The sequence below is a fragment of the Pediculus humanus genome, genomic scaffold (genome assembly GCF_000006295.1).
Source record: "Pediculus humanus corporis 1103172107673 genomic scaffold, whole genome shotgun sequence".
Taxonomy (NCBI): domain Eukaryota; kingdom Metazoa; phylum Arthropoda; class Insecta; order Psocodea; family Pediculidae; genus Pediculus; species Pediculus humanus.
Window position 1 is genome coordinate 213,678 of NW_002987282.1, and position 25,615 is coordinate 239,292.

The window sequence follows — 25,615 nt, forward strand, 5'->3', positions numbered from 1 at the left end:
ATGCATACGTATAAATTTACAACTTCGTATCGATCGGTATAAAATTGATAATAATAATAATAATACAAATTATTATTGCCCGAAAGTATAAAAAAAAATTTTATTTTTATTTTTTATTAAATAATAATAATAATAATAATAATAATAATAATAATAATAATAATAATAATAATAATAATAATAATAATAATAATAATAATAATAATAATAATAAAACAATTTTAATTTTTCTTATTTATTTTTCTACGCAATTATTTAACAAAAAATAATAATAATAATACTGAAATTCTTTCGGAATACAAAAATAACATTAATAATACTTAAATTTAATTAAATACTGACGAGAATGTTTGTTTGTTTATTTATTTATTTGGCATATTTTTACGATGATCATTATGACAAAATAATAATAATAATAATAATTATTATAATAAGTATAAAAAAAAATAATGATAATTAATTTTACGTATTTATTTGAGATGATGATTTTTTTGTTTATCACAATATTAATTAACCGTTGATGAAACGACGACATCTACCATTTGATTTCGTGTGTGATAACAACCATTACAAACATATTATTAATAATAATAATTATTATTATTATTATTAATTAATAGGTTTTATGCGTAACGACGAACTTAAAACAAAATTAATAATGATATTGATAATAATAATTAAATTAAGTAATAATTTAAACAATTTTTAAATTAATAAATTAAATCCAACAAAATAAATAATAAATAATAAATAAATAAATAAATATTATTATTTTTTTTTTCTAATATTTCCAACAACAATTTATAGTAATAAATAATAATTTGAACTTTGTACTATAATAAATAATAATAATAATAATAAAATAAATTTTTTTTCATTTTCAACAAGAATACAGAAAAAAAAATTGAAAAAAAAAAAATTTTTATTTTCTTTTATTTTACAGAAAAAAAAATAAATCGTTCATATTCGTTCGATTTATCGAATCGAAATCTCTCGAAGAGAGAGAGAGAGAGAGAGAGAAAAAAAAACAACACAAATTGAAAATAATAATAATAATAATAGGAACTAAACAACGAAATGACAAACAAACATATTTTTTTTTTCGAAAACATTAACAAATACATAAATAAATAAATTAAATAAACAATTAATTAATTAAAAAAAAAAGAAATTTGATGACTTTTTGAGCACCGCACCATTTTCCACCATTTTTTTCGTTTCGAATGATATAAAAACGATTTTCAACCGCCATTAAAAAAATTTTTTTGAGCACTTTACATTTTTTTTTTTAAAGAATATTCAATTCGAACGAATTGAACTTAACATTTTCGTTCCGCCATTTTGTTTACCAAGATGACGATGCCGAAGATTTTGACGACGACACAGACGTTATAGTTATGGCTGGATTTGAATTTAATTGTTCCAATGACGAATTGGCGACAAATTTCTCTTCGTCGGAATATCCGCAATCGCTTTCGCAATCGGCTCCGTTAAGCATTTTCGAATCTTGACTAGAATTAACGACGTTTCCGTTTCCGTTTCCGTTGTCGTCGTCGTTGCCTTTGTCCTTGTTGTGACTTTTCAAATGATCCTGATACGTTTTCATGTTTCCATAACACAAAAGACATATTTCGCACTGGTATTTGACATTGTTCGTCGATGATGCCGCCGACGACGAGGACGACGACGACGGTGGCGGCGGTGGGGGCAACACGTAGGGAACTTCCATTTCTGAATGCACTGAACGGTGATGAAGAATCAAATCTTCTATTTTGACGAAACTCAATGTCGGACAAAACGTGCAATAAAATTTTTTCACACCGTTGTGTATTTTCTCGTGTCTCACGAGTTTGTCCTTTCTCGAAAAAGCTTTTCCGCAAGTTTTACACTTGAACGGTTTGAAACCCGTGTGAACGTTTTCGTGACGTAACAATTCTCGTCGTCTGGTAAATGATTTTTCGCACATTGTGCACTTGTGAGGTTTCACCGTGGAATGTGTTACCATGTGTGATCTTAAATAAGCGAGTTCGTTAAATTTCTTATAACATGTTTTGCACTGGAAACTTTGTTTTTTTTCATTTCCCGCCCTCCCCCCGACGTAATTCGTTTTATTTTCATCTAAATTGTTACCATCTAACGAATCATCGGTTTTGAAATCGTTTTTGTCTTTTTCTTTTTCCCAATCGTTCATGGCATCTGAAAACAAATAAAAACAAATAAATTTTTCCTTTTTTTTTTTTAAATCATTTCAAACGCAAAAAATAAATAATTTGCAAACCGTTTAAATCCGAATCGACCGGAAATGGATCTATGTTAATGACCATGGATTCAACTTCCGGACTTCCTCCATCATTTTCCAACATGAAATCATTTTTGTCTTTTTTTTCCTTTTCATCGTCGTCGTCGTCGTCGTCGTTACAAACGTCATTTTCTTCGACTACTTTTTCTACATCACCGTAATTCGATTCGGATTGATTTGGATTGTTTGTTTTGCACGGGTCGACGTTGTCGACGTCGACACCGTCGTCGTCGCCATCGCCATCGCCATCGCATTCGCCGTCGTCATTCTCCTTTCTATTTTCTTCTTCTCGCTCTTTGTGAACTAATTTCGTGTGCTGATTGAGATCCAATTTCGAATGAAAAACCGTTAAACACGCACCGCATTTAAAATTTAATTTACTTAACCCCCCATTTTCGTGTAATTTTAAATGTCTCGTCAATTTATCCTTACGCGAAAAACACTGACTACAAATATGGCAAACGAAAGGTTTGAGACCGGAATGTATAATTAAATGCCTTTGCAAATCACCCTTCGTGGCAAAGGATTTAGGACAATCCGTGCAAAAATAAGGCTTTTGACCCGTGTGTACTTTCATGTGTTTGTTAAGATTTGTACTCCTCGAAAATGTTTTCGTGCATATTCTGCAATGGAAAGGCCTTTCACCCGTGTGAACTAATACGTGTTTTCTCAAATCGGAACAATGTCCGAAAGTTTTTCCGCATCCCTTACACAAATGCCTTCTAGTTCTCATTCCGTTTTCATCGACACCTATAACAACTCCCATGTATTTCTTTGCTTTTGCTTTGGCTATTTCTAAAGAATCTAACAACGTATCACTATTATGATTTTTCGTTTCGTTTTTATCACTATTATCCACGCATTCGTTATCGTTTTCCATTTTGTTTTCGTCATCGGAATTCGTTAATATTTCCGATCGTGGATCGACGACCGTGACAAGGGATTCGATTCCGTCGACAATTTTAATTTCGTCATCCGGATATTTTCCGAATCCGTTTGTCACGTCCAAATGAGGATAAAGGGATGATGATGGATTGTAAAACATCATATTTTCTTCTTTTCTCGGACGGCCTCTTTTTCTTTTGAACGGCGAATCGGAAAACGATGAATTATTTATTAAAGCTTTTTGAAATTGATTTAAATTAAACGAATCAAATGATGGTACAAAATTATCGACAGTTTCATTGTCTCCTGTTGTCGCTGTTGATGTTCCTTTTGGGGAATGTGATGATTGAAATGCTGAAAAATACTTTCTTAACATGGCATCAGATGCTTCACATTGTGTTTTAAAATCATATGATTTTTCAACTTGATACAAACACCTGTGACATATTAACGATGGTAATCCATCGTTAACATAAACCTAAAATTAAAAATTTTTATCAAATTTTTAATAGCATTTTAAAATAATTATGGCTGACAATATTTTGTAAAATTAAAATACAATAAATAATTTTTAAACATATGAAATGCATCAAAAAAGTTTTTAACTGCATACATTCATTAGAAATGTACTTTCAAACTTTTTTTTTCAGATAATTTTTAATTTATTTATTAAAATTTTTCATTTTTTTTTAAAACTGTTAGATGGTTAATTAAATTTATTTGGGCTTAGTTAAAAAAAAAAAAAAAATTTAATATTGATTTAACTCAAATAATCCGGGAGCTGCGCCGGGGGCACCAGGATTTAAGGAGGAGGGGCCCTCACACCCTGATCACAAAACTTTTAATTAATTTTTATTAACGTATCATGTATAAAACTCGATTGGTAATTTAAAAAAAATTAAAATAATTTGTCATTTCCACTTACTAACCTGAATGGATATAAAAGCCATTATCTTGGATGACAGCGGGAGAGAATTTAATTCTCCCTGTTCGAAAATCGGGGACATGACACCTGCTGATGACAAACAAAATCTACAAATTTTTGTCGAATTAAAACCGGCATCCGATTTATTTTCCATTTCTTCATTAGATACTTGCATTTTGAAATATATTATTTGATTTTTAATTCTAAACTAATTATAATATCACTGTACGGTACATTTTTTTCTAACGTGAATAAAATTTCCTATTCAAATTGTTTACATCCTATTTTAATCGATACATGCAGACGATATAATACTACCAACCTATGTAAAAAAAAAAAAAAAAAAAAAAAAATGTTTGCCGCAATGTTGTTTGCGTGGAGTACTCTTTAAAATTTACCTGTCAGATATGATACACAGTTTGTTTATAATTAATTTATCTGGGTAAGGTTTTAAAAAACTTTTATTTATAACAAAATATCATTAATAATTATTACTTATTTTTGTTTAATTTAAAACGCCATTCCCCTTAATTTACGTTATGTAATTTAATTCTATTTTTTTTTACTTTACTACTGATAAAGTTTTAGTCAGTTATAAGTAACCAACAAACACTTGGATTTAAATAAATTAAAGTATTTTTCCATGTTTGATTAATAAAAAAAAATTTTTTTTAATGACTTAAATTTAAAAAAAACAAATTTAAAAATTTTTTATATGATTAAAAATAAATAAATAAAAACTTGGTAAATTTTTTATTTGCATACATTTGCACTTTGATCTATCTAACCAAAATTTTACTATTGAATGAAATAAATAATTTAATAGATAAAATTACTATTAATAATATTACAGAGATGTTTTTATGGAAAAACATTGGAAGAGTGTCATATCGAGATCAGTATGCGATTATTTTTTCGACGAGCAAAGAAAGGTAAGCAGTCCAGAAGATATTCCTCCAGTTATAGCAACTCCACATCATTACTTAATCAGGATTTATAGATGTGGAATATTTCTTGTTGCAGCATGTATGTCAGAAGGTAATACATATTTCAATCATTTCCTATTTGTTTAATTAATGTTTTAAAAGTTTTAATTTGAAATTCCTTTTTTATTTTAGTCCCTCCATTATTTGTTATTGAATTTTTGCATAGAGTTGTTGATACATTTGAAGATTATTTTAATGATTGTACAGAATCAATAATTAAAGAACATTATGTTGTGGTTTATGAATTGTTAGATGAAATGCTTGACAATGGTTTTCCATTAGCTACAGAATCAAACATATTGAAAGAATTGATAAAACCTCCAAATATTTTAAGAACTATCGCCAATACCGTTACCGGAAAGTCAAAGTGAGTACTTATGAAGGAATAAGTTTTTATTAACAGGTAAATAATTACAATAATAAAATGAAAATAATTTTTAATTTTTCAGTGTGAGCGACACATTACCAAGTGGACAACTTTCAAATATTCCATGGAGAAGAACTGGAGTAAAATACACGAATAATGAAGCTTATTTTGATGTTGTCGAAGAAGTCGATGCAATCATTGATAAAACTGGTGTCGCTGTTTTTGCAGAAATTCAGGGTTATGTAAGTGACAGAAAAAGGTTTTTTTTTTTTTAAATTTGAATTTTTTAAATGTTTTAAATTTTTCATTTTTTTTTTCTATTTAGATTGGTTGTTGTATAAAACTTAGCGGTATGCCCGACTTAACTCTATCATTTATGAATCCGAGACTTTTCGACGATGTGAGCTTTCATCCGTGTGTTAGATTTAAAAGATGGGAATCAGAAAGAGTTTTATCATTCATTCCTCCAGATGGAAATTTCAGGCTCATGTCCTACCATATAGGTTCTCAGAGCATAGTAGCCATTCCAATTTATGTAAGGCATTCAATTTCTTTTCGAGAGGGAAACAATGGAAAATTAGATGTAACAGTAGGACCGAAACAAACAATAGGAAGAACTGTTGAAAATGTCATAATTGAAATACCAATGCCGAAATCAGTTTTAAACTGTAGCTTAGTTACAACTCAGGGAAAATATTCATTTGATCCAGTAACTAAAATATTACTATGGGAAGTTGGAAGAATCGAAGTTACAAAACTTCCCAACATAAGAGGATCTGTAAATATCTTAATTTTTTTATGATTTTAAAAATTAATAATAATTTTGATAAAATAATTATTAACATTTTGACAGATAAGCACTCAATCAAATTCAGGAGCCATAAATTCAAAGCCTACAATTAATGTGCAATTCACAATCAATCAATTGGCAGTTTCTGGATTAAAAGTCAATAGATTAGACATGCATCAAGAAAGATATAAACCGTTTAAAGGAGTTAAATACATAACAAAAGCTGGAAAATTTCAAATTAGAATGTGATAAATTAACGAACAAATTTTCAAATTAAAAAAAAATTATATATAAATATATAAAATATTAAATAATTTCATTTGTTATTATTATTATTTAAGATTTTTATTTCTACCTCAAAGCTAATAAATATTGAAATTTTTTTAACTGAAATCTTCTCGATAAAAAAAAAAAAAGTTTGACTTATATATATGAAAGTACTGAGCATAGCTAAAGTAATGATTTTTACTTATCATTAGGGAAATTTAAAATATTCTAATTTACTTATTGAATAATAAAATAAATTTCTTAATTACCTGAACCCATTGGTCAGATGTAAAATATTACTTTTATTCATTTCTGTCTGAAAAATGTTCAATGTTAGTTTTCAGGCAAAACATCATTGATCCATTTCAGATAAGGTTCATTTCCTTTAGCAATCTAAAAATAAAATTATTTTGTCGATGAAAAATGAATGAAAATTTTACATTAATTATAAAAAATATTTAACAACTTACAGGAGTGCTTATAACTTCGCAAACTTCATATGGATGATTTTTCCTAACGAAATCAGTTAATTTATCGACTAAATTTGTTTTGGTTTTTATCATCTGTAAATAATTTTTATTATATAATAAATTACTAAATATTATATTTAAAGACAAAACAAAACTTACGAGTAATAATTCTGAATCTTCTTGTATATCACCTTTCCATTCGTAAATTGAAGTTATTTGAGGAACAATATTAACACAAGCAGCTAATTTATTACTCACAATCCCACTAAAAAATAAATCATTTCATGAATATCAACAAGAAAAAAGGGATTATTTATTTAAATTTTAATTCCACACATAACTTACTGTGCTAATTTTTTAGCAACATCATTACTCGGAACTGTAACAAAAGCAACAGAATGTAATCCATTTGTGTAAGTAAAATTAGACATTGCTGTTCTTTTAAAAACGGTCAACAGCAATGGAATAACAAAAAGTGACGGTCTAGCCAGTCTAAAAAAAAACAAATTTTATTTTTTCAATTCTAAACAAAAAATAAATTCATTTTCAAACATTTGGCACTCTCTTACTTTAACAAAAACGTATTAAAACAATAAAACATAAAAATTTAATAACGTTGATAAAAACAAAATGACGAAAAAATTTTCGGTTGTGAATCGACGCCATATTGCGCGGCAAAAATAAAATTTAAATTTTCTTGATATAAACTTTTTTTTCTTTTCGTTTTAGTTTTTATGATATGTCCATCGTTCGAAAACATTTTGAATAAAATTTAAAAAGAAAAAAAAATCCCAAATTGACAGACGTAATAAAACAAATTAGTAGAAAATAAATCATAACAAAAATAATAACTTACCTGTCCATAAGCTAAATACTTACATTTTATTTCCATAGGCGCGTTAATCATTTATTTAACGGTAAATCCCGTAAAAAAAGGTATATTTGGGGGGGGGACTGGGAAGAGGGGTACCAAAAATTTATACACAAACAATAAAACTTGTATATATGTATATATATATATATATCAATTTATATTTAATTAATTTTTTTTTTCGTAATTAAAAAGAAGTCCCTTAAAAAGGACGGGAACGTTTTCAAATTTTTTTTTAAACTTTATCAACTGAATAAAAATATATTAAAAAAAAAAAAAAAAACAAAATCGCAATAAAAACGCAAAAAAGAAGCTTTTAAAAAATTATTTAATATTAATATTAATAATAATAATAATAATAATAATAATTTATAAATAATATTCTCACATATGACGTTCGTAATTATAAATAAATATACATGATGATTACCAAATAACGAATGCAATTAATAATAATAATAATAATAACTTTTCAAAACTTTTTATTGTTATTTATATACATGTGACAAAAATCATCATCATCATCATCATTATCATTATCATTATCATTATCATCATCACTTTGTTTCAACGCATCTTCTTGTTCTTTTGGAGGGGGGAAGGTTTTAATCAATAAATCAATATTTTAAACGGTAATAAATAAATAATTAATTAATTTTTTTTTATTCGTGTATTTAATTATCATTATCATTATCATTATTACTTTATGCTGTTGTTCCTCTTATTATTATTATTATTATTATTAATAAAAAAACCTGCCGGACGATCGCAATGGGAAATTATATAAATGTAAAAGAAAAGGAATTTAAAAAACAAAAAAAGTTTTTCTTTTTCTCGATAATAATAATAATAGTGATAGTAATAATAATGATAATATTAACAATTATAAAAGAAAAACGAATGTCGTAATAATAATAATATTAATTAAAAATAATTTCTTTTTTTTTTTTTTGTTATTTATTAATAATAATTATCACAGTCTGTACAAGTCAAATAATTTATCAAAATTTGAAATAAGAAACATCGAAAAAAAAAATTATTATTATTATTATTATTATTATTATTAATAAACGATTAATTAATCATGTAATACGCGCGCGCACGCACGCCCACACACACATACAACGTTACTCACATAAAATGATTATTATTATTATTATTAATAAGATATACAAATAATATATTTATATATATATATACATATAAACAACATAAATACATAAATAAATAAATAAGTATACATATAATATAACCCCGATGATGATGATGATGATGATTATACAATTTACATTTATACACCAAACACTTGAAATCAATTAATCATTATTATTATTATTATTATTATTATTAATTAATTTTTTTTTTTTTTTAAATTTTAATAAGTGGAGGAGAATAGAAAAAAAAAACAAAAAAATACGTTATGAGAATTTTTTTTTAAATTTTACGTAAATTATTATTATTATTATTATTATTAACATTACTAACGCGTCGAACAAATATTCATTCAGTCATTCATTCATTCATTCATTCATTCATAATATATACATGTGAATAAATCATTCGATGGATGCGTATAATATCAATTTATAAAAAGGAACCTTTTTTTTTCTTTTTTTTTATTAATTTATTTAAACGGTTCTAACAAGCCGCTATAATCATCATCATCATCATCATCATCATCATTATTATTATCATCATCATCATCATCATCATCATTATTATTATCATCATCATCATCATCATCATTATTATCATCATTAATACTTTTAAAAAAATGTATTTAATAAGCGTATAAAATTCGAAAATAGAAAAAAAAAAATAAATAAATAGACGTCGTCAATTTCGATTTATTATTAATTAATTAATTAATTAATGGGATACATAAATAAATAAATAAATAAACAAACGTATGAGTGGATCAATTAATAAATCGAAATAATAATAAATAAATAAATACAATTACGTTAATGCAATAATAGTAATAATAATGATGATGATGATGATAATCGTCGTCAAAAGGAACTTTACGTAAATTTTTTACTTTTTAATATCATTCATGAATTATTATGACAACAAAATGTTATTATTATTATTATTTATTTATTTATTTATTTATTTGTTACGTCATATTTTATTTATTTTTAATTTACTTTGTGTAATTAATTAATGAATCGCGAGAGAAACGGCAAATCGTTTTGTTTTTTCTCACACACACGCACGATACAATTGTTTTAATTACAAAAAATAATAATAATAATAATAATAATAATTACACAAATGACGAATGTGGTGGTAAGGGTAGTAGTAGTAGTAGTGGTGGTGGTGGTGGTAGCAATTACGTACAATAACAACAATGAGTAAATATATAAAATACATAGTGTGGAGAAAACAAAACAAGAATTTTACGCATTTTTCCAAATCGTATTTGTTTACACCCACCAACCCATTCTCCCTGCTCCCTTTTAGTAATGATAATAATGATGATGATGATAATTATGATAATAATAATAATAATAACAACATCTCATTAATAAATTAATTAATTACAAAACAAAAAAATTTGTTCGATTCTTTTACCTTTTCATTTTACAACCTTAATCACACTTGACGATGACAACGACAATGATGATGATGATAACGATAATAATGATAACGATAATTGTAGTAGTAGTAGTAGTAGTAGTAGTAGTAATAATAATAATAATAATAATAATAAAGAATACGAGGACACTAATTTTTTATAATTAATTAATCGTTATATTTATATCCGTATTATTATGCATTTATATATATATATATATATATATATAAGTGTGTATAGATAAAAAATATCTACTACGTATCTTTCCATTTGTTTATCTACTAATTATTATTATTATTATTATTATTATTAATTTTTTTTCCTTGCATTTCTTAAACGTTTTAATTACAATATTACAATAATAATAATAATAATACTAATGATAATGATAACGATAATAATGATAAAATGTTTGGACAAAATTTTTTTTTAGGTTTTTTCTAATTTTATGTTTTTTTATGTTTTTTATGTTTTTTTTTTTTTTCCTATAAATTTTAACCGCGGAAAAGCACGACGTGAAAAAAGAAAAAAAAAATGGCGATTGTTTTTTGGTGTTTCGATTATTATTATTATTTTTCTCTCTATCTCTCTCTCTCTTTCTTTCTGTTTCCGGTTATGAAACGGCGGAAATACACACACGCACACACACACGAAAATTCATTCTTTTTGATTGTTATTATTTTTTTTTTCTTTACCGCTTTTGTTCTTACCGAAATTTTCATTTTTACCGCTGCATTTCTTTTTGCCGGCGGTGGCGGCGTGGGCGGCGGCGGCGCTCTCGCATTTTGTCTGACAGAACGTCTTGGAGTCTTTTTCTCCGGACGAAGGTTCATCTTCCGGTCTCGGACACGATTTGACGGTTTCCGCCGATGCATCCGTTGAAATCTTATGTTTCCCTTTGTCGTCACCGTCCGTTGATTTCTTACACTTTTCCGCCCCCTGTTCGAATTTTTCTGCGTATTGCGACGATATCGTCGCCACTTGATTCGTCGCCGGAAAAATGACCCCGCATCTTTTCATCTCGTAATGTTTGACTTGACACGTGGCTTCGAAATATTGCACGGATTCGACGACGACGTCTTGCTTCGATTTCTTTTCCTCCGCTTCCGATTTTCTCCTCTTGAGCAAATCCGATATGAAACCTTCCTTGGCTCCGGTCGGAGAATCCTTTTCTTCTGCTATTCTCGGCAACGGTTGACTCGTTCTCTCTCGTTCAGAATTTTGAGACGAGGTCGATCCGAGAGAAGACAAACTCAGTCGACAGTTTTCCCCGCGGATTTTCTCGTCGAGCGGTAAAATTTTATAATTTGGAGAATTTGTCTTGTCGTGACCGGAAATTCCCATTTCTCCCGACATGCTCCGGATCAAATCGTTCGTTTCAATTTTATGAGTGTTGGATTCAGGTATGGTTTCGTGTTTTCCCGACACGGAACGAGGGTACGTGATACTCGGTTCTTTGACAACGATCGTAGAATGTTGAGATGTTATCGTCACTCTCGGAGCTATGGTCATGTTGACTTTTAAATCCATATTGCACAAAGGGGATATAGTGGATGGTACGGATTTGGTTTTTCCTTCTGCACTCCTCGGATGAAGGCGATCGGGTGACAGAGCTCTTCGCAATAATGGAGAACCAGGCTCGGCACTTTTAGGTCTGTTGAAACTTTTTTTGTTGCTAGACACTGGCGTGAGAGATGAGCCAGGGGAGTAAGACTGAGTCGTGTTAGAACTTCCGGGTTGATGTCCAACTGGGAATGCTAACGGACTGGGTGATCTGGTCGGAGAGGCCGGTATCGGAGACGGAGAAGGAGTTCTCGCTAATGGACTGAGAGGTATGTGGCCGACTGATTTTCGACGATTTGAGGAATGGATCGTTTTCGGTGTTGTGTGTAATTTATGTTTCAGGCCGTGGAGTGTAGACGGTCTTTGATATTGAGCTGCTGCGGCAGAATTTCCCACCGTGCTTCCCGGACTACTTATAGACGAACTTCCGGACGAGCTCGTCGTCGACAAACTACTGTCAATCGGGGAAAATGAAAGACGAGGGGTTGACTGAGAGGATGCAGTTTTAGCTGATACTGTTGGTAATTCTTGAGAAAGCGCTCTGGGAAAAGATTGAAAGCTCCGACTCGGAGTCACCATGGTGGGAGAACTTAATGAGGTTTTCTGCTGTTTTTCAACGTTAGCATGCTTGCTGCTTATTTTTCTGAACAGCGAATTTTTCTTTTTTTTATCGTTTTGTTCTCTTTTTTGCCTTCTCTGTTTAAGTAGACTACGCTTGGCCAATTTACTCTGCATTGGTTCTCTTTTTCTGCCACCTGTTTTTATAGAAGTGTTTTCCAATGGAGTAGATCTAATCGTGACGTGCTCTCCACCGGAAAGAAGTAACTGTAATACTTGTGTGTGATATAACCCTTGCACGGATTCTCCATTTATATGAGTTATTAAATCTCCGGGTCGTAAACCGGCAGAATAAGCGGGAGATTCTTCGTCCACGGCCATAATTAAATGATGCATCGTGTAAAAATCGGTATCACCGTAGTACACTCGAATCGTGTGAACTGTGAATCCGAAACCTTTGGGACCGCGTCGAATGATGATTGGTTTCTTTAACGATGATATTAATGGTAAAAACTCGCGGCAAGGAGACGTGTCACGAGAACTGCAGCTGCTCGAACCCCCAGGAGATTGCATTGACTGTGGGGGTAAATCATCGACGACGTAATCCGTTGGTATCATAAGTGACAATCCAGAAGCAGATGCGCTCTTTATCACTCCTCGGGGACGATTTTTCGATAATAATGATAAATTTAACCCTGGAACTCTCGGAGTGACATTTAACGACCCAAATTTTTCTTCCACGGGCAAAAGTTCACGGTTAGGAATTCCAGAAGATTTAGAAAATTCATGCTTGGCTCTTTCTTCTTCGACCGAAATGGAAAACCTGGGCAAACTTTCACGACTGTGCAATCTTCTCTTTCTTTGAACTTGAGGTGATACGTCATCACTTTCAGTTTGCGACGATTCAGGCGTGCTCGGCAAAGCGGTCGGTTTACTTTCACTTATGGTTTTTGCGTCATACATTTCTTTAATTGTTTCCACTTCTGGTGTTACAACAAGATTTGACATTTGATTATCCAAGTCGTCGGTTCCAACCAAAACTTTTCCTTTTCCCTTTTTAGAAAGGCAACCTTCGATTTCGTCATTGAGATTTAGTCGACCTTGGGCTTTTCTATATTGCGGAGAGTAGGATGCGAACGATCCGAACAATGGAGATTCGTCCGTGTCGTCCGTATCTTCTCCCATATCGTGATTGTATCGATCGGTTCTAGAATCGAAATAACTCGTATCTTCCTCGTGATCCAATTGCGGTACGAATTCGGCTTTTTGACGCAATAACGAATTCCAATCAATCGTGGAAAAATACTGATGTTCTTTCACCTCTTGCGCTCCACCCGTACCCAACCTGTCTCTCGGATTTTGTTGCAAGAGTAATGTTATTAAGCTTTTCGCTTCCGATTGAACAGGCCAATCACTTTCGTCCGGCCATTCGATATCGTCGTAAATTGTGTGCGCGAACAATTCTTCGGGGGTTTCCCCGAAAAATGGAACGCACCCGACCAAAAACTCGTATAAAATTATACCCATCGACCACCAGTCGACGGGTTTTCCGTAGCCCTGACGCAAAATCACTTCCGGAGCAATGTATTCCGGAGTGCCAATGACTTGTTTATCGGAAAATTGTTTTGTTTCTTTATCAATGTATCCTTCGTAAATATTTGTGGCCAACGACATTAAACCCATTTTACTTAAGCCAAAATCGGTTAATTTTATGTGGCCCAAAGCTGTTATCAGTAAATTATCCGGTTTTAAATCTCTGTGAACGATTCCGTAACTGTGTAAATATTCAACCGCAAGAACCGTTTCAGCAAAATAAAATCTCGCCATGTCCGAAGGTAGAGGACCGATACTTTTTAACAGGTTTGCGCAATCGCCGCCTTCAACGTATTCCATGACGAGGCATAAATGTCTTTTTGTTTCAATGCTACATATCATGCTCACGACGAAAGGATTATCGGTGAAACTCATGATATCCCTCTCGGCGAAAACTTGCTCAACTTGATTTCTCAACATCAAATTATTTTTATTTATTTTTTTCATTGCAAATCTTTGACGCGTTTCTTTTAATCGCACCAAATAAACGGCTCCGTAAGCTCCGTTCGAAATAAGTTTGATTATCTCGAAATCATCTTCCGCGGGAGGTTTCACGGTTATTTTTTTCATTTCTTCCGATTGCGTAACCGGAGCGTTGTTGTATTGCACTGATTGATTGTTTTCCTTCGAGAAATTTTCCAACAAATCCAAATCTTCTTGAAATTCCGCGATCGGATCTCTATTTAAACCCAACTTGCCGACAATGTACTGGGGCAAATCGTCTTTGATTCCCTGATTTGACTTAGCATGACCTTCGACCTTTTCCAATATGCGATAAAACTCTTCGGGATTGAATTCCAAACATTCCAACAATCGAGCCGGCCTCGATATTATCAATAATATTTTCTTTATCAACCCAGTGATTTTCGACGCGGCTTGAGGGGATTTCTCTTTAGTTTCGGTTAAAAGAATTTCTAAATTTTCAGTCATTTCGTAAAAGTACAGACTAGTTATTAATTTTTCTTGTGACTTTTGCAAACAATCTCTCGCCATTTCAATTATTTGGTGATGAACGAATCTTATAATGGGTACCGAATCTTGCGAAACGTTATCAAAAATATCACAGTGTGCTTCGGAAGTGTTTTCAATAATGAAACTTTTCAATTTCTCTTCCATTTGTTGCGTGGCTTTCGGAAATCTCTCCTTGTACAGAGTGTTCATGAGAACGATGTCGTTATCGAAAACCGGCAAACGACTAGGACTACTTAAACTCCTCGATCTGGGCCTGAACCTGGGAGAGCGTCGACCCTCCTCTTCCCCGTGATCGTTTGACGAAAAATGCTGCGACAGCATTTGTAATTCATCCACCGTTGGCACGCTCGGAAGCTGATGGAGTCTTTCCTGACTTGAACATTGCGATGAAACGTCGGAGCTACCGGGAGTCGTTCCGTAGCCGGAAGAAGGCAACGAAGCCACCGACCACCTCCTCCCATCTCCTCTTTTCAACGAAACAAACGAAAAATGACCCATGCTCGGCGACATGCGAGGGCTTTCTAGCGGACTAGCCGGAATGGGGGAATGACACCGAGGTAACGTGGGCGACGTTGCCGAAACCAAACTTTTCCTATGAGCTATGAGACTAGTTTTTCGCGATATAGCACCTTCTTTGACGTTTGCCGAAAGGGACGGAGCTGATTGACCCAGTGTTGACCGCATTTTAACAAAATTTGGTACTTCCATATGCTGAACTGGCTTTGGTTCTTCCGAATCGGAAAATCTCCTGCTTGACATGCTCTCATCCGCTCCACTTGGCTCGTCGAAAACAAGAACTCGGGCTGTCTGAGAGACAGACCGACATCTCGCACGACTAGGTCGACTACGACCCGTATCCATCAGTACTATATCTTACAGTTTTTATTTATACAAGTCCACATTTTCCAATCGTCAAATTTCAATTCGATTTTCCAATTCTCACGATGAATTCTTTTTTTTTTTTTTTTTTATTTAATTAAAATTAAATATCAAAGCACGAAAGCGCTTTGATCAATTGATGACGATTCGATACACTCGTGCACACCTCCGCGAAACAACAACAACAACTCCTTTCATGCACTGAATAAACCAGATTTGATAAATGCATTTTGAATCTTCACTGAAAAATAAAAAAAAAATAATAATAATAAATTTTGCATTATAATAATAATAATACAAATCTGTGAAGGGGAAAAACAAAAAAAAAAAAATTATATAACGTTTTTTTTTCTTTACATTACGCCCAAACAAAAAATAAAAAAAATTATTGCAAATGTTGAATTCACGCTTTGATAACCTGGATAAATAAATAAATAAATAAATAAGTAAATAAATAAATAATTAATAAAAATTTCAATACGAAATGTTATTGCAAAAAAAAAAAAAATTTCCAACGCTCCATTTTTCTTTGGATATATAACGACCACAACCTAACTTTCCACCATTTTTTTAAAACCGTAACAAAAACTAAAAATAAATTTTTATGAAATTACTTACTTCAATTAACAACAATAATAATAATAATAATAATAAAAACTTAATAAACTCATTCCAATCAATTTTAAATTTGATGTATATATATTACCAACAGTATTTACCACCAACGTCAATTCATTCCTTCATTCATTCACAGAATGAATCTTTCGGGAGGGGGAGGAGGGGAAGAAACAAACAAACGTATAACAGTACCTTTTCGATTCGACGATATTATTTAATTAAAATGAAATTTTTCATCGAAAAAGAAAAAGAAGAATAAGAAGAAGACGAAAAGAAAAAAAAACTTTTTCGAATAAAATTTTCTTTATTTTCCTTTGACTTTTTCCATCAAAGCCTTCGCGTTTCCTTTTTCCGCCTTGATTTCATCCACGCTTCAACAATATTTATCTCCTTATTAATAACCAAAAGAAAATTTCACGGACTTAACAACCCGCCGTAACGACTTATGATAATAATAATAATAATAATAAATAAATTCAATGAAAAATAAAAAAACTTTCTAAAAAGAAAAACATTCGAAAAAATTATTTAACAATTTGTCAAATGTTTTAAAACTCTGTGACGCAATTTAAAAAAAAAAAAAAAACACGTTTAAATGTATATAAATGATAATAATAATAATAATAATATTAATAATAATAATAATAATTAAACGAAATTATTATTTCACTTAATTTCATGTCATTTTTTTTTTTTTTTTTTAGTTTTGTTTTTCCCCCTTTTACAAAAATATATTTATTATTTTTAAACGTCACACGATATTACACGTGTTGTGTAAATCACAAGCAAAACAAATAATAATAATAATAATAATAATAATAATAATAAAAAGCGCGCGTTTTGGCTCCGATTTAAAAAAAAAAAAATCAAAAGACAAAATGAACCGTAGTAATTTATTGGCAATTGACATTTTTTTTTTTTTTTTTATAAAATTTAACGCGGTGGTGGTCGTGGTTGTTGTTGTTGTTTATTTACAAACAAAAAAACAAACTTTAATATTACATGAATGAATGATTGATTGATTGATTGAATGACTAGATAGATATTATTTAATTTATGGCACGACTGTGAGAAATGAAAAATAAGCACCAACGAATGTCGTTAATTTTTTTTTTTTTCTATACGAGCGATTTACATAACAATTCATTTTTCAAAACAAAAAATTTATTATCATTATTATTGTCATTATTAAAATTAATTTTTCTCTTTTTTTTTTTTTTTCTTATTCATTGCGGAAAATTGTTTCTCGACGTTTTACTTAATAAAACGTTGGTCATGGATTGAATTCTATTTTTTCCACAACTCCGATATTTTCCACAAGAATCCGGAAACAAATTGGCCAAATTAAAAAACAAAAACATTCCGTACGTGTATTCGTAACAATATTTTTCAAAATGACCCGTGTGAGTGCTATCCCACCAGGCTTTTTGAAATATTTTCACTCCGTTACATTCTAAACTTTTTTGAACGTCTTGAAGGGAGGAGGGATTGCTTAGCATGTCGTTGCAAGAAATGAAAAAAACGTTGGGAACTTTCACGACGGGATTACAAAAATTATTTTTTGATCGAACCCAATAAGTCACAGAATCGTGATAATGTTTATTAAAATGACTTTTTACGGCCCTGTTGCATTTCAATCTAAAAAAAAAAAAAAGGGTAAAATTATCATAGAATTCGATGGTCACGTGGTATTTATTAAGGATCAAACCTTTGAAACCAATTTTGCGGATAAAAATATTTTCCAATGCAAGATTTAACGGCAAATATGTCGACGGGACTATCCCACAAGCATCCCCTTATGTTATTCATTATGCACCTGTGCGTGTCAAACTGATCGGAAAATTGTGCCAACATTTCACCGTACATGTACACGCCAATGGAAAATCCGTGAATAACGTAAGGTCTATTTCTATGACAATCGTTTAAATAATTTAGTAAATCGGAAACGACATTCATGGCACTTCCGGAAACGCACGGATACAAATATTGTTCTGGTTTTAAACAAACGCAAACAACGTCAAAACCTTTTTCACCATAGATTTCAATTAATTTTGATAAAAGGGTTTCGCTTAAGGTTTTCCAAGGGAGTAAAATAGCAAGTGGTGGTCCATAGGGTTCTTCATCATCAGAATATTTTGCTTCTGTGTAATTATTTCTAACATCTCTGAAAAACTGTATCTCGTTACTCACAGACAGCTGACTTATTGTATTCGAATCAAATTTAAATTTATTTTCGCAAGGTTTTGATTTCGATATTATTGTTACATTTCTTTGGCAAATATTTGTTGTTTTTTCATTGGGAACCAAAAGAAATTTTGATTTTAATTTTTCTCCATTTACTAATAAGAAAATTTCCCTCCTTTGAATCAACAACATAGAATGTGAAGTCAAATTAGTAAATTTAACGCTTAACCACACACAATTACAACGAAACCAAAAGTGTAAATAAGCCATTCTGGAAAAAAAAGTAAAATAAAAAAAATAAAAAAAAACAATTAAAAATTTATAGCCTGAAAATCAAAAAATAATTTTAAAAAAATTCCTCGCAAAACATTTAATTAAATAAGTTAATAATATTAGTTAATTATTATTATTACCTTCTATTCTATTCTACTTTAAGTACAAATCGAAATAAAATAAAATGTTTTACTCAATGTGATATGAATTGCCCAGGGCATGTTGTTATAATGACTCACACACACAACCTACTTCTTGGTGAAATAAATATAACTTTTTAAATTAAAAAAAAACTCATTAAAAAAACTTTTGACTAAGAGAAAAAAAAAAAAACTCCATCGATTTACATTTTGCTAAAAAAAAAAATCAGTAACATCAAAATGGCCAATTAATCATTTAAAATACCAAACAATAATGAACATACATTTCATGTATGAAAATACAAATTTCACTCATAAATTCAATAATTAAAAAATAATGAAAATTCATGACAACTAAACAAAATAATAATGATGATGATTGTAATAACAATAAGTTAGATAATAGATTTAAATAATATATATATATATAAAAACCTTACTATTTTTTATTTAAATCAAACCAAGTTGCAACCAGTCATAATAAAAACTCTTATGTCTCATTATTTTAAATGGTAACAATATAACGTTTTCTTATTATTATGGAAAAATAATTTAAACTGCAAATACATAATTTAAATAAGAAAATTATTTTTGAAGTTGAAAAAAAAAAAATAAGGCAATGAGTTGTTAACGATCCCTGTGGAAGGTAATGTGCTTATGATTAGTCACAACACGAAATGATTTATAAGAAGAGAGAGAGAGAGAGAAAAAATTTTTTTTTTAAACATCACTCAATAATTTAAATAAAAAAAAATGTTTTTATGTGATAATCATTTTAAAAAAGATTTCTAACTCACAATATTAAAAAAAAAAAAAGAGAACAAAGTAAATCCACACCTGCTTGAAATCTCTTCCCACAGACTTCGTACTACTCACGTTCCTAAATGAGGAATTAAAAATAATTTTTTATATAAAAAAAATTTAAAACGTGAGCTTACCGTTAATTTTTTTAAATATAATTTTTATTCCGAAAAATATTTCGTGTGAAATTTTTACAAAAAAAAAATTTCGACTCCTACGTTCGATACAAAAAATTTTTTTACATTTCCATATTTGTCAATAAAAAGAACAGCAGGTCAACCAATAACTGCACAATCAATATACACGAACGTATAATCTTTTCGTAAATTAATATTTGATTTTGATTTTTTTTTCGAAACAAAATTTATTAATCGAAAATTATATTTAAATTTATTTTTTTTATTTAAAACGATTATTTCTAATACATTAACTATGTAAAAAATATATATAAATAGGTTTTTTAAAAAAATCACTCACGATATTCAATTCATCCTGTGTTGCACATTCCCGCCCTTTGATTTACGTCTATGGTACGGCTAATTTATCTGCTGACACTTTTTTTTTTATTTGTTTTCGTTTTTTTCTTTATCGAATATGTAAACAATAAATTAATATTATTTTTCATCAGTATTTTTTAATTAAAAATCATTCTAGTCATTTTAATTGTGATAATTAAACTCTCAAAATTTTTAATGTAAAAATAATACAATATTATTATTATTATTAAACTATTAGAAAATTAAAAAAATTTTAACGAAAACGGTGCGATTTTATATTGTAATTCTATATAGAAAAAATATTCAATTAAAGTCTTTTCAGTTCATCAATACATATTAATAATAATAATTTCAATAGGATTCTTAAAATTTTAACTCTTATTTTGCATACAAGTAAATGAAACCATTATCTCAATTCAAAATGAATATTGAATAATTATAAAAATTAACGCCGAATTGTGAAATTTTTATGATTAAAAGTTTGAAATATTCATAATAATATGTCACATGAAAGATTATTATTATTATTATTATTTATTTAATTGTCAATGTAGATTTGTTAGAGATTAAAGAGTGTTAAAAATATTTTTCTATTTGTTTTTAATTTTTTTTTTTTTTATGTAATAATATAAATTCATTACAAAAACTAGGAGTAATTAAATATATATATATATTTAGTTCTCTTTTAATATGAAAAACAAATCCAAACGATTGTCGAAACATGAGAAAATTATAAGTAAAAAAATTAAGTCGAAAATCGGTTTTTAATGTTTAATACATTTTTATTTAATTTAAATCATTCATTAAAATTAATTAATATATTTTTTTATAAATTTTAAAGATTGATTGAATATATATATAACATAAATATATATTTTTTTTCCAACTGAATAGTTTAAATCGAATAATTTAAATAATCGTTTTATCGTAACTTTGATAGAAATTAATTTTAATCGATGAAAAGATTTATCTTTATTATTTATATACATAAATATATTACTTTCAATGTAAACAGATTATTTATTATTATTATTTGTATTAGTGTATTGGTAAATGCCATTTTTATTAGTGAAGAGGAATTGATTGGTTTTTTTTTTCTTTTTAATCATTTTATCGAGTTTTGTTTTATTTATTTAGTAGTGATATTAATTCCATTGTCATCATACACAGTTTCTATTTTTTTTAGGATTATGTATTTAAATTAACTTTTTTTTTTAATATAAATTTTAAAAGGTAATATTATTTTACATTATTATTAATTGCTGCAATTTGTTTTAAAAAAAAAAAAAAAAATTTTACAATTGTTTTCAGATAAACATGGCTTTTTTAGATTTATCGCAATTATGGAATTATGGATTTTATGCATTGATTGTTTTTATATTGATCCTTCCTTTTTTATACGATGGAGGAAGGCAAGCTGTTACTTATCATGGGAAATTTTTCTTTTATTATTTTCTAGTATCATTATCTGCAATAGGTTTTAGTTTTGTTTTTTGTTTCAATGCGAAAAATGTTAAAAATTGTTGGTGAGTTGTCGCCACTTTTTATATTGTAAAATTCGATTAAATCGTTTCATTCATTCATTAAAAAAACAAAAATTTTTTACAGGTACGCAGCTGATGCTCTTAAAAACATTGGCAAACTTTTTGGAATCAAATGGGAATTGAGAGGTATGGAACATATAATTAAAGATGGTGCCATTGTCATTGCAAACCATCAATCTTCATTGGATTTGTTAGGTATTATATTAATTTGTTTTCATTCGATATCAATAAAAAAAACAAATCGAAAGAAATTTTCTCCATCAATTTTGTTACATAGGAATGTTTCAATTTTGGAGAATCATGGGAAAAGTAACGGCTATAGCAAAAAAAGAATTATTTTATTTTTGGCCTTTTGGATTGTGCGCTTGGCTTGCCGGTGTTGTTTTCATAGATCGTAATAACGCTTCGAAATCTTACGACATATTAAAAGAATCGGCTAAATTAACAAAAGAAGATGAGGTGAGATAAATAATTGATGGTGTATAAAAAAAAAAAGAAACATTCTCGATTGAAATAATCATTTTTTCCACACAACTTTTCTGTTTCAGACCAAATTGTTTTTTTTTCCCGAAGGTACGAGAAATATAAAAGTCAATAAAACGAAAACTTTGTTACCATTTAAAAAAGGAGCTTTTAAATTAGCCATTTTATGTCAGATACCCATTTTACCCGTTGTTTTCTCCCCTTATTATTTCATTGATTCCGATGATAAATATTTTAAAACGGGTAAGTACCCTCAAACGAGTGTCTTCATCATGATGATAATAATAATATTTAAATTCGAATTAAAGGAAAAGTCATAGTGAAAGCATTACCCCCAATATCGACGACGGATCTCACGGAAAAAGACATCGGGGATCTAATGGAAAAAGCGAGAAACGCCATGACGAAAGCTTTCGAAGAATTATTCGACGAAGTTGTTTGTTCCCTACCGGAAAATCATAAAATGCGTTCATCAATGCAAAAGATGAGGACGGAATAAAACAAAATGGAAAAGGGTAAAAAAAAAAAAAAAAAAAAAACATGGGAGGGAAGGGGTGGGAGAATGGGAGGGTCAGGGGTCAAGGGGTCAAAGAGTATGAAAAGGTTTTCTTTTAGTTTTTTTTTTTTTTTTTTTTTACAGTATTCGCGTGCTTAAAATGCATCATTTTATTTTTTATTTCCCCTCCCCCTCTCTCCCTCCCTCCCTGTCTAGTCCGTTAAAAAATTTCTATTCTAGTCGTTTACAAAATAATATTAATTATTATTATTATTGCCAAAGAGAAAAACAAATGATAATAATATTAATAATAATAGTATGCGTTTGACGACGTACGATATTTCAGTATATACATAATAATAATAATAATAATAGTAATAATACTAAAAACCAAAGAAAATTATTTATACTCGTTTAATGTAAAAAAATTTTTTTTTTTTTTTTTAATTTTAGAATTTTTTTATGTAAAACGCATTAATTGTAATTTTGTGCGTGTGTGCGTGTGCGTGTGCGTGCGTGCCGATTCGTTGACACGTTTTTTTTTTTTTTTTTTTTTTTTTTTTTTTTGAGCTTGTCAGCCTTTTTTAAACAGGTAAAAAGAGAGAGAGAGAAACGTAAGGGCGCGGGGGGCGATGAGATTTTCCCCCCCCCCTTTTTTTTATCTTTTTTTTGAAAAGAAAATTATTTATAATTACACGTATATATTCAAATATATATATATATTTATATATATATCTTGCTTAAATTAAAATTTCTCGCGTTAATTAATTAATTAATTAATATTAGTAATTATAATTAATATTATATTAATTAATTAATTAATTAATCTCTTTGCTCGTCATTATCGATCGATTAAATAAATTACGTGACTTATATATAATATTCAAAAAAAATATTAAAAATTTTTTAAACAATCGACAATTATTATTATTTCGCAATTAAATCATCATTATTATTAGTATTATTATCAATACGTAATTTTTTTTTTAAATTTAATTTTTTTATACATTGTTTTGATCGATTTTTTTCATACTCACGTACCCATTATTTTTTTTTTTTTTTTCTTTTCCCCTGTTGGGATGGATTTTTTTATTAAATGTCATTATTATTATTTTTTATTATTATCATTATTACCATTATTATTATCAGTAACGTTTTATAAAATTTTGTTTAGAATTGTTCATCATTAACAAAAAGAAAAAAAAAAAAAAACATAATTTAAAGTTATCAATATTTGACTCATGACTCTCTATATAATTAAAGCTCAAAGGTGTTTAACTATGCGTGTGTGTGTGTGCGTGCGTGCGTGTGCGTACGTGTTATCAATTGATATTTATTTGTTTTCAAATCAATTATTTGTAACTTTTTTTTTTTTTTTTTTTTTTTTTTTTGTTTATAAGTATTTAATGTACTTAAAATGCTTTTTATTGATATTATCATCACCATTATTATTATTATTATTAATTTTTTCCAACGGTTATTAATTTCAAAACAAGATATTATGTATCGATACATGTATGTAATTTTTACATTTCATTCATTGCAAAAAAAAAAAAAAAAAAAATATTATCCATATTTATTATTAAGTTATTAACTTTTTATAATGATAACGCTTATCATCATTCCGTTGCCATGAACTTTTGATTACCGTTACTCAATAATAAACAATATCTCGTGTTTTTTTTTTTTTTTTTTTTTGTGCACACACATAATTTTTTTTTTTTTTTTTTTTAATCAAAAATTGCAATTTTTATGTATATTAAACGATTTTTTTTTCCCAATTAATTTTAATAAATAAATTGATTGATTAAATTGTAAAATTAATTTTTCTTAACATTCTATGGAATCCATTAATTAATTAATTTGTGTAAATTAATTTTGAACACATACGTCATCAATTTAATTCCTTATCCTTATACTCATTATTATTATTATTACATCGTTTGAAAATTTGAAAGGGGAGGGGAGAGACAAATTTAAGTGATTATTATCATTATTATTCGTACTAATCAGAAATCTTAAGAATTTTTAGTCGCTCGTGTACTTATTAAAACCGTTAAACGTCTTATTACCTATTTAATTACACGTAAAAACTCGTAAATTATGTCAAATTTTTCCATTTACGACATTAATTAGCTTTCTCTTCCGTCCTTATTTCGAAAAAGTATCAAAACGAATGATTTTAATTACTTAATTGCATTCGATTCGTGTAAAAATTATTATTTAAAAAAAAACCCAACGACCAAAATTTACTCGCGTAAATACGTTAAAAATATACACCAATCGATCGTTGAAAACATTTTTTTTTTCTCGTTAATTTATCTTCGCGATAATTATTTAATATAATCATTATTACCTTTAATTCTCATTTCCTTTTTTCGTTTTATTCATATTTTATTTATAAATTCCATTCAAAACGTAATTAAATAAATTTCAATCAAACACGAGAAGAAGCAAAAACAAACGAACGAACGAAATAACGTACGAATCCATTTCCGGTTTAGTCGGTTACGTATTTACAAACATTTTTCGTTATTAACGTCTATGGTTTGTACTTTTATCTTCGATTTGAG

At 28.8% G+C, this 25,615-nt stretch overlaps 6 protein-coding genes across 6 annotated transcripts; 2 read left to right on the plus strand and 4 right to left on the minus strand.

The window, feature by feature from the left end:
- Positions 1 to 1,345: 1,345 nt before the first annotated feature.
- On the minus strand, positions 1,346 to 4,284 carry Phum_PHUM291230 (krueppel c2h2-type zinc finger protein, putative; the record flags this gene model as incomplete). Its single annotated transcript, XM_002426987.1, has 3 exons — positions 1,346 to 2,196; positions 2,279 to 3,662; positions 4,114 to 4,284. 3 exons carry the CDS (start codon positions 4,282 to 4,284, stop codon positions 1,346 to 1,348), a joined length of 2,406 nt encoding a protein of 801 aa, XP_002427032.1.
- Positions 4,285 to 4,516: 232 nt separating this feature from the next.
- Phum_PHUM291240 (AP-3 complex subunit mu-1, putative) lies at positions 4,517 to 6,501 on the plus strand (the record flags this gene model as incomplete). Its single annotated transcript, XM_002426988.1, has 6 exons — positions 4,517 to 4,551; positions 4,963 to 5,147; positions 5,264 to 5,462; positions 5,545 to 5,704; positions 5,788 to 6,240; positions 6,316 to 6,501. 6 exons carry the CDS (start codon positions 4,517 to 4,519, stop codon positions 6,499 to 6,501), a joined length of 1,218 nt encoding a protein of 405 aa, XP_002427033.1.
- Positions 6,502 to 6,852: 351 nt separating this feature from the next.
- On the minus strand, positions 6,853 to 7,853 carry Phum_PHUM291250 (uncharacterized protein; the record flags this gene model as incomplete). The annotated part of the gene is made up of 5 exons (XM_002426989.1): positions 6,853 to 6,912; positions 6,990 to 7,082; positions 7,149 to 7,254; positions 7,335 to 7,481; positions 7,846 to 7,853. The coding sequence occupies 5 exons, from the start codon at positions 7,851 to 7,853 to the stop codon at positions 6,853 to 6,855; spliced, it is 414 nt and encodes a 137-aa protein (XP_002427034.1).
- A 3,245-nt stretch (positions 7,854 to 11,098) lies between these two features.
- Positions 11,099 to 15,988, minus strand: Phum_PHUM291260 (Microtubule-associated serine/threonine-protein kinase, putative; the record flags this gene model as incomplete). The annotated part of the gene is made up of 2 exons (XM_002426990.1): positions 11,099 to 14,978; positions 15,012 to 15,988. 2 exons carry the CDS (start codon positions 15,986 to 15,988, stop codon positions 11,099 to 11,101), a joined length of 4,857 nt encoding a protein of 1,618 aa, XP_002427035.1.
- Positions 15,989 to 17,850: 1,862 nt separating this feature from the next.
- Positions 17,851 to 19,078, minus strand: Phum_PHUM291270 (uncharacterized protein; the record flags this gene model as incomplete). The annotated part of the gene is made up of 2 exons (XM_002426991.1): positions 17,851 to 18,262; positions 18,333 to 19,078. The coding sequence occupies 2 exons, from the start codon at positions 19,076 to 19,078 to the stop codon at positions 17,851 to 17,853; spliced, it is 1,158 nt and encodes a 385-aa protein (XP_002427036.1).
- A 2,758-nt stretch (positions 19,079 to 21,836) lies between these two features.
- Positions 21,837 to 23,045, plus strand: Phum_PHUM291280 (1-acyl-sn-glycerol-3-phosphate acyltransferase alpha, putative; the record flags this gene model as incomplete). Its single annotated transcript, XM_002426992.1, has 5 exons — positions 21,837 to 22,045; positions 22,128 to 22,258; positions 22,341 to 22,522; positions 22,612 to 22,789; positions 22,855 to 23,045. 5 exons carry the CDS (start codon positions 21,837 to 21,839, stop codon positions 23,043 to 23,045), a joined length of 891 nt encoding a protein of 296 aa, XP_002427037.1.
- Between the last annotated feature and the right edge of the window lie 2,570 nt (positions 23,046 to 25,615).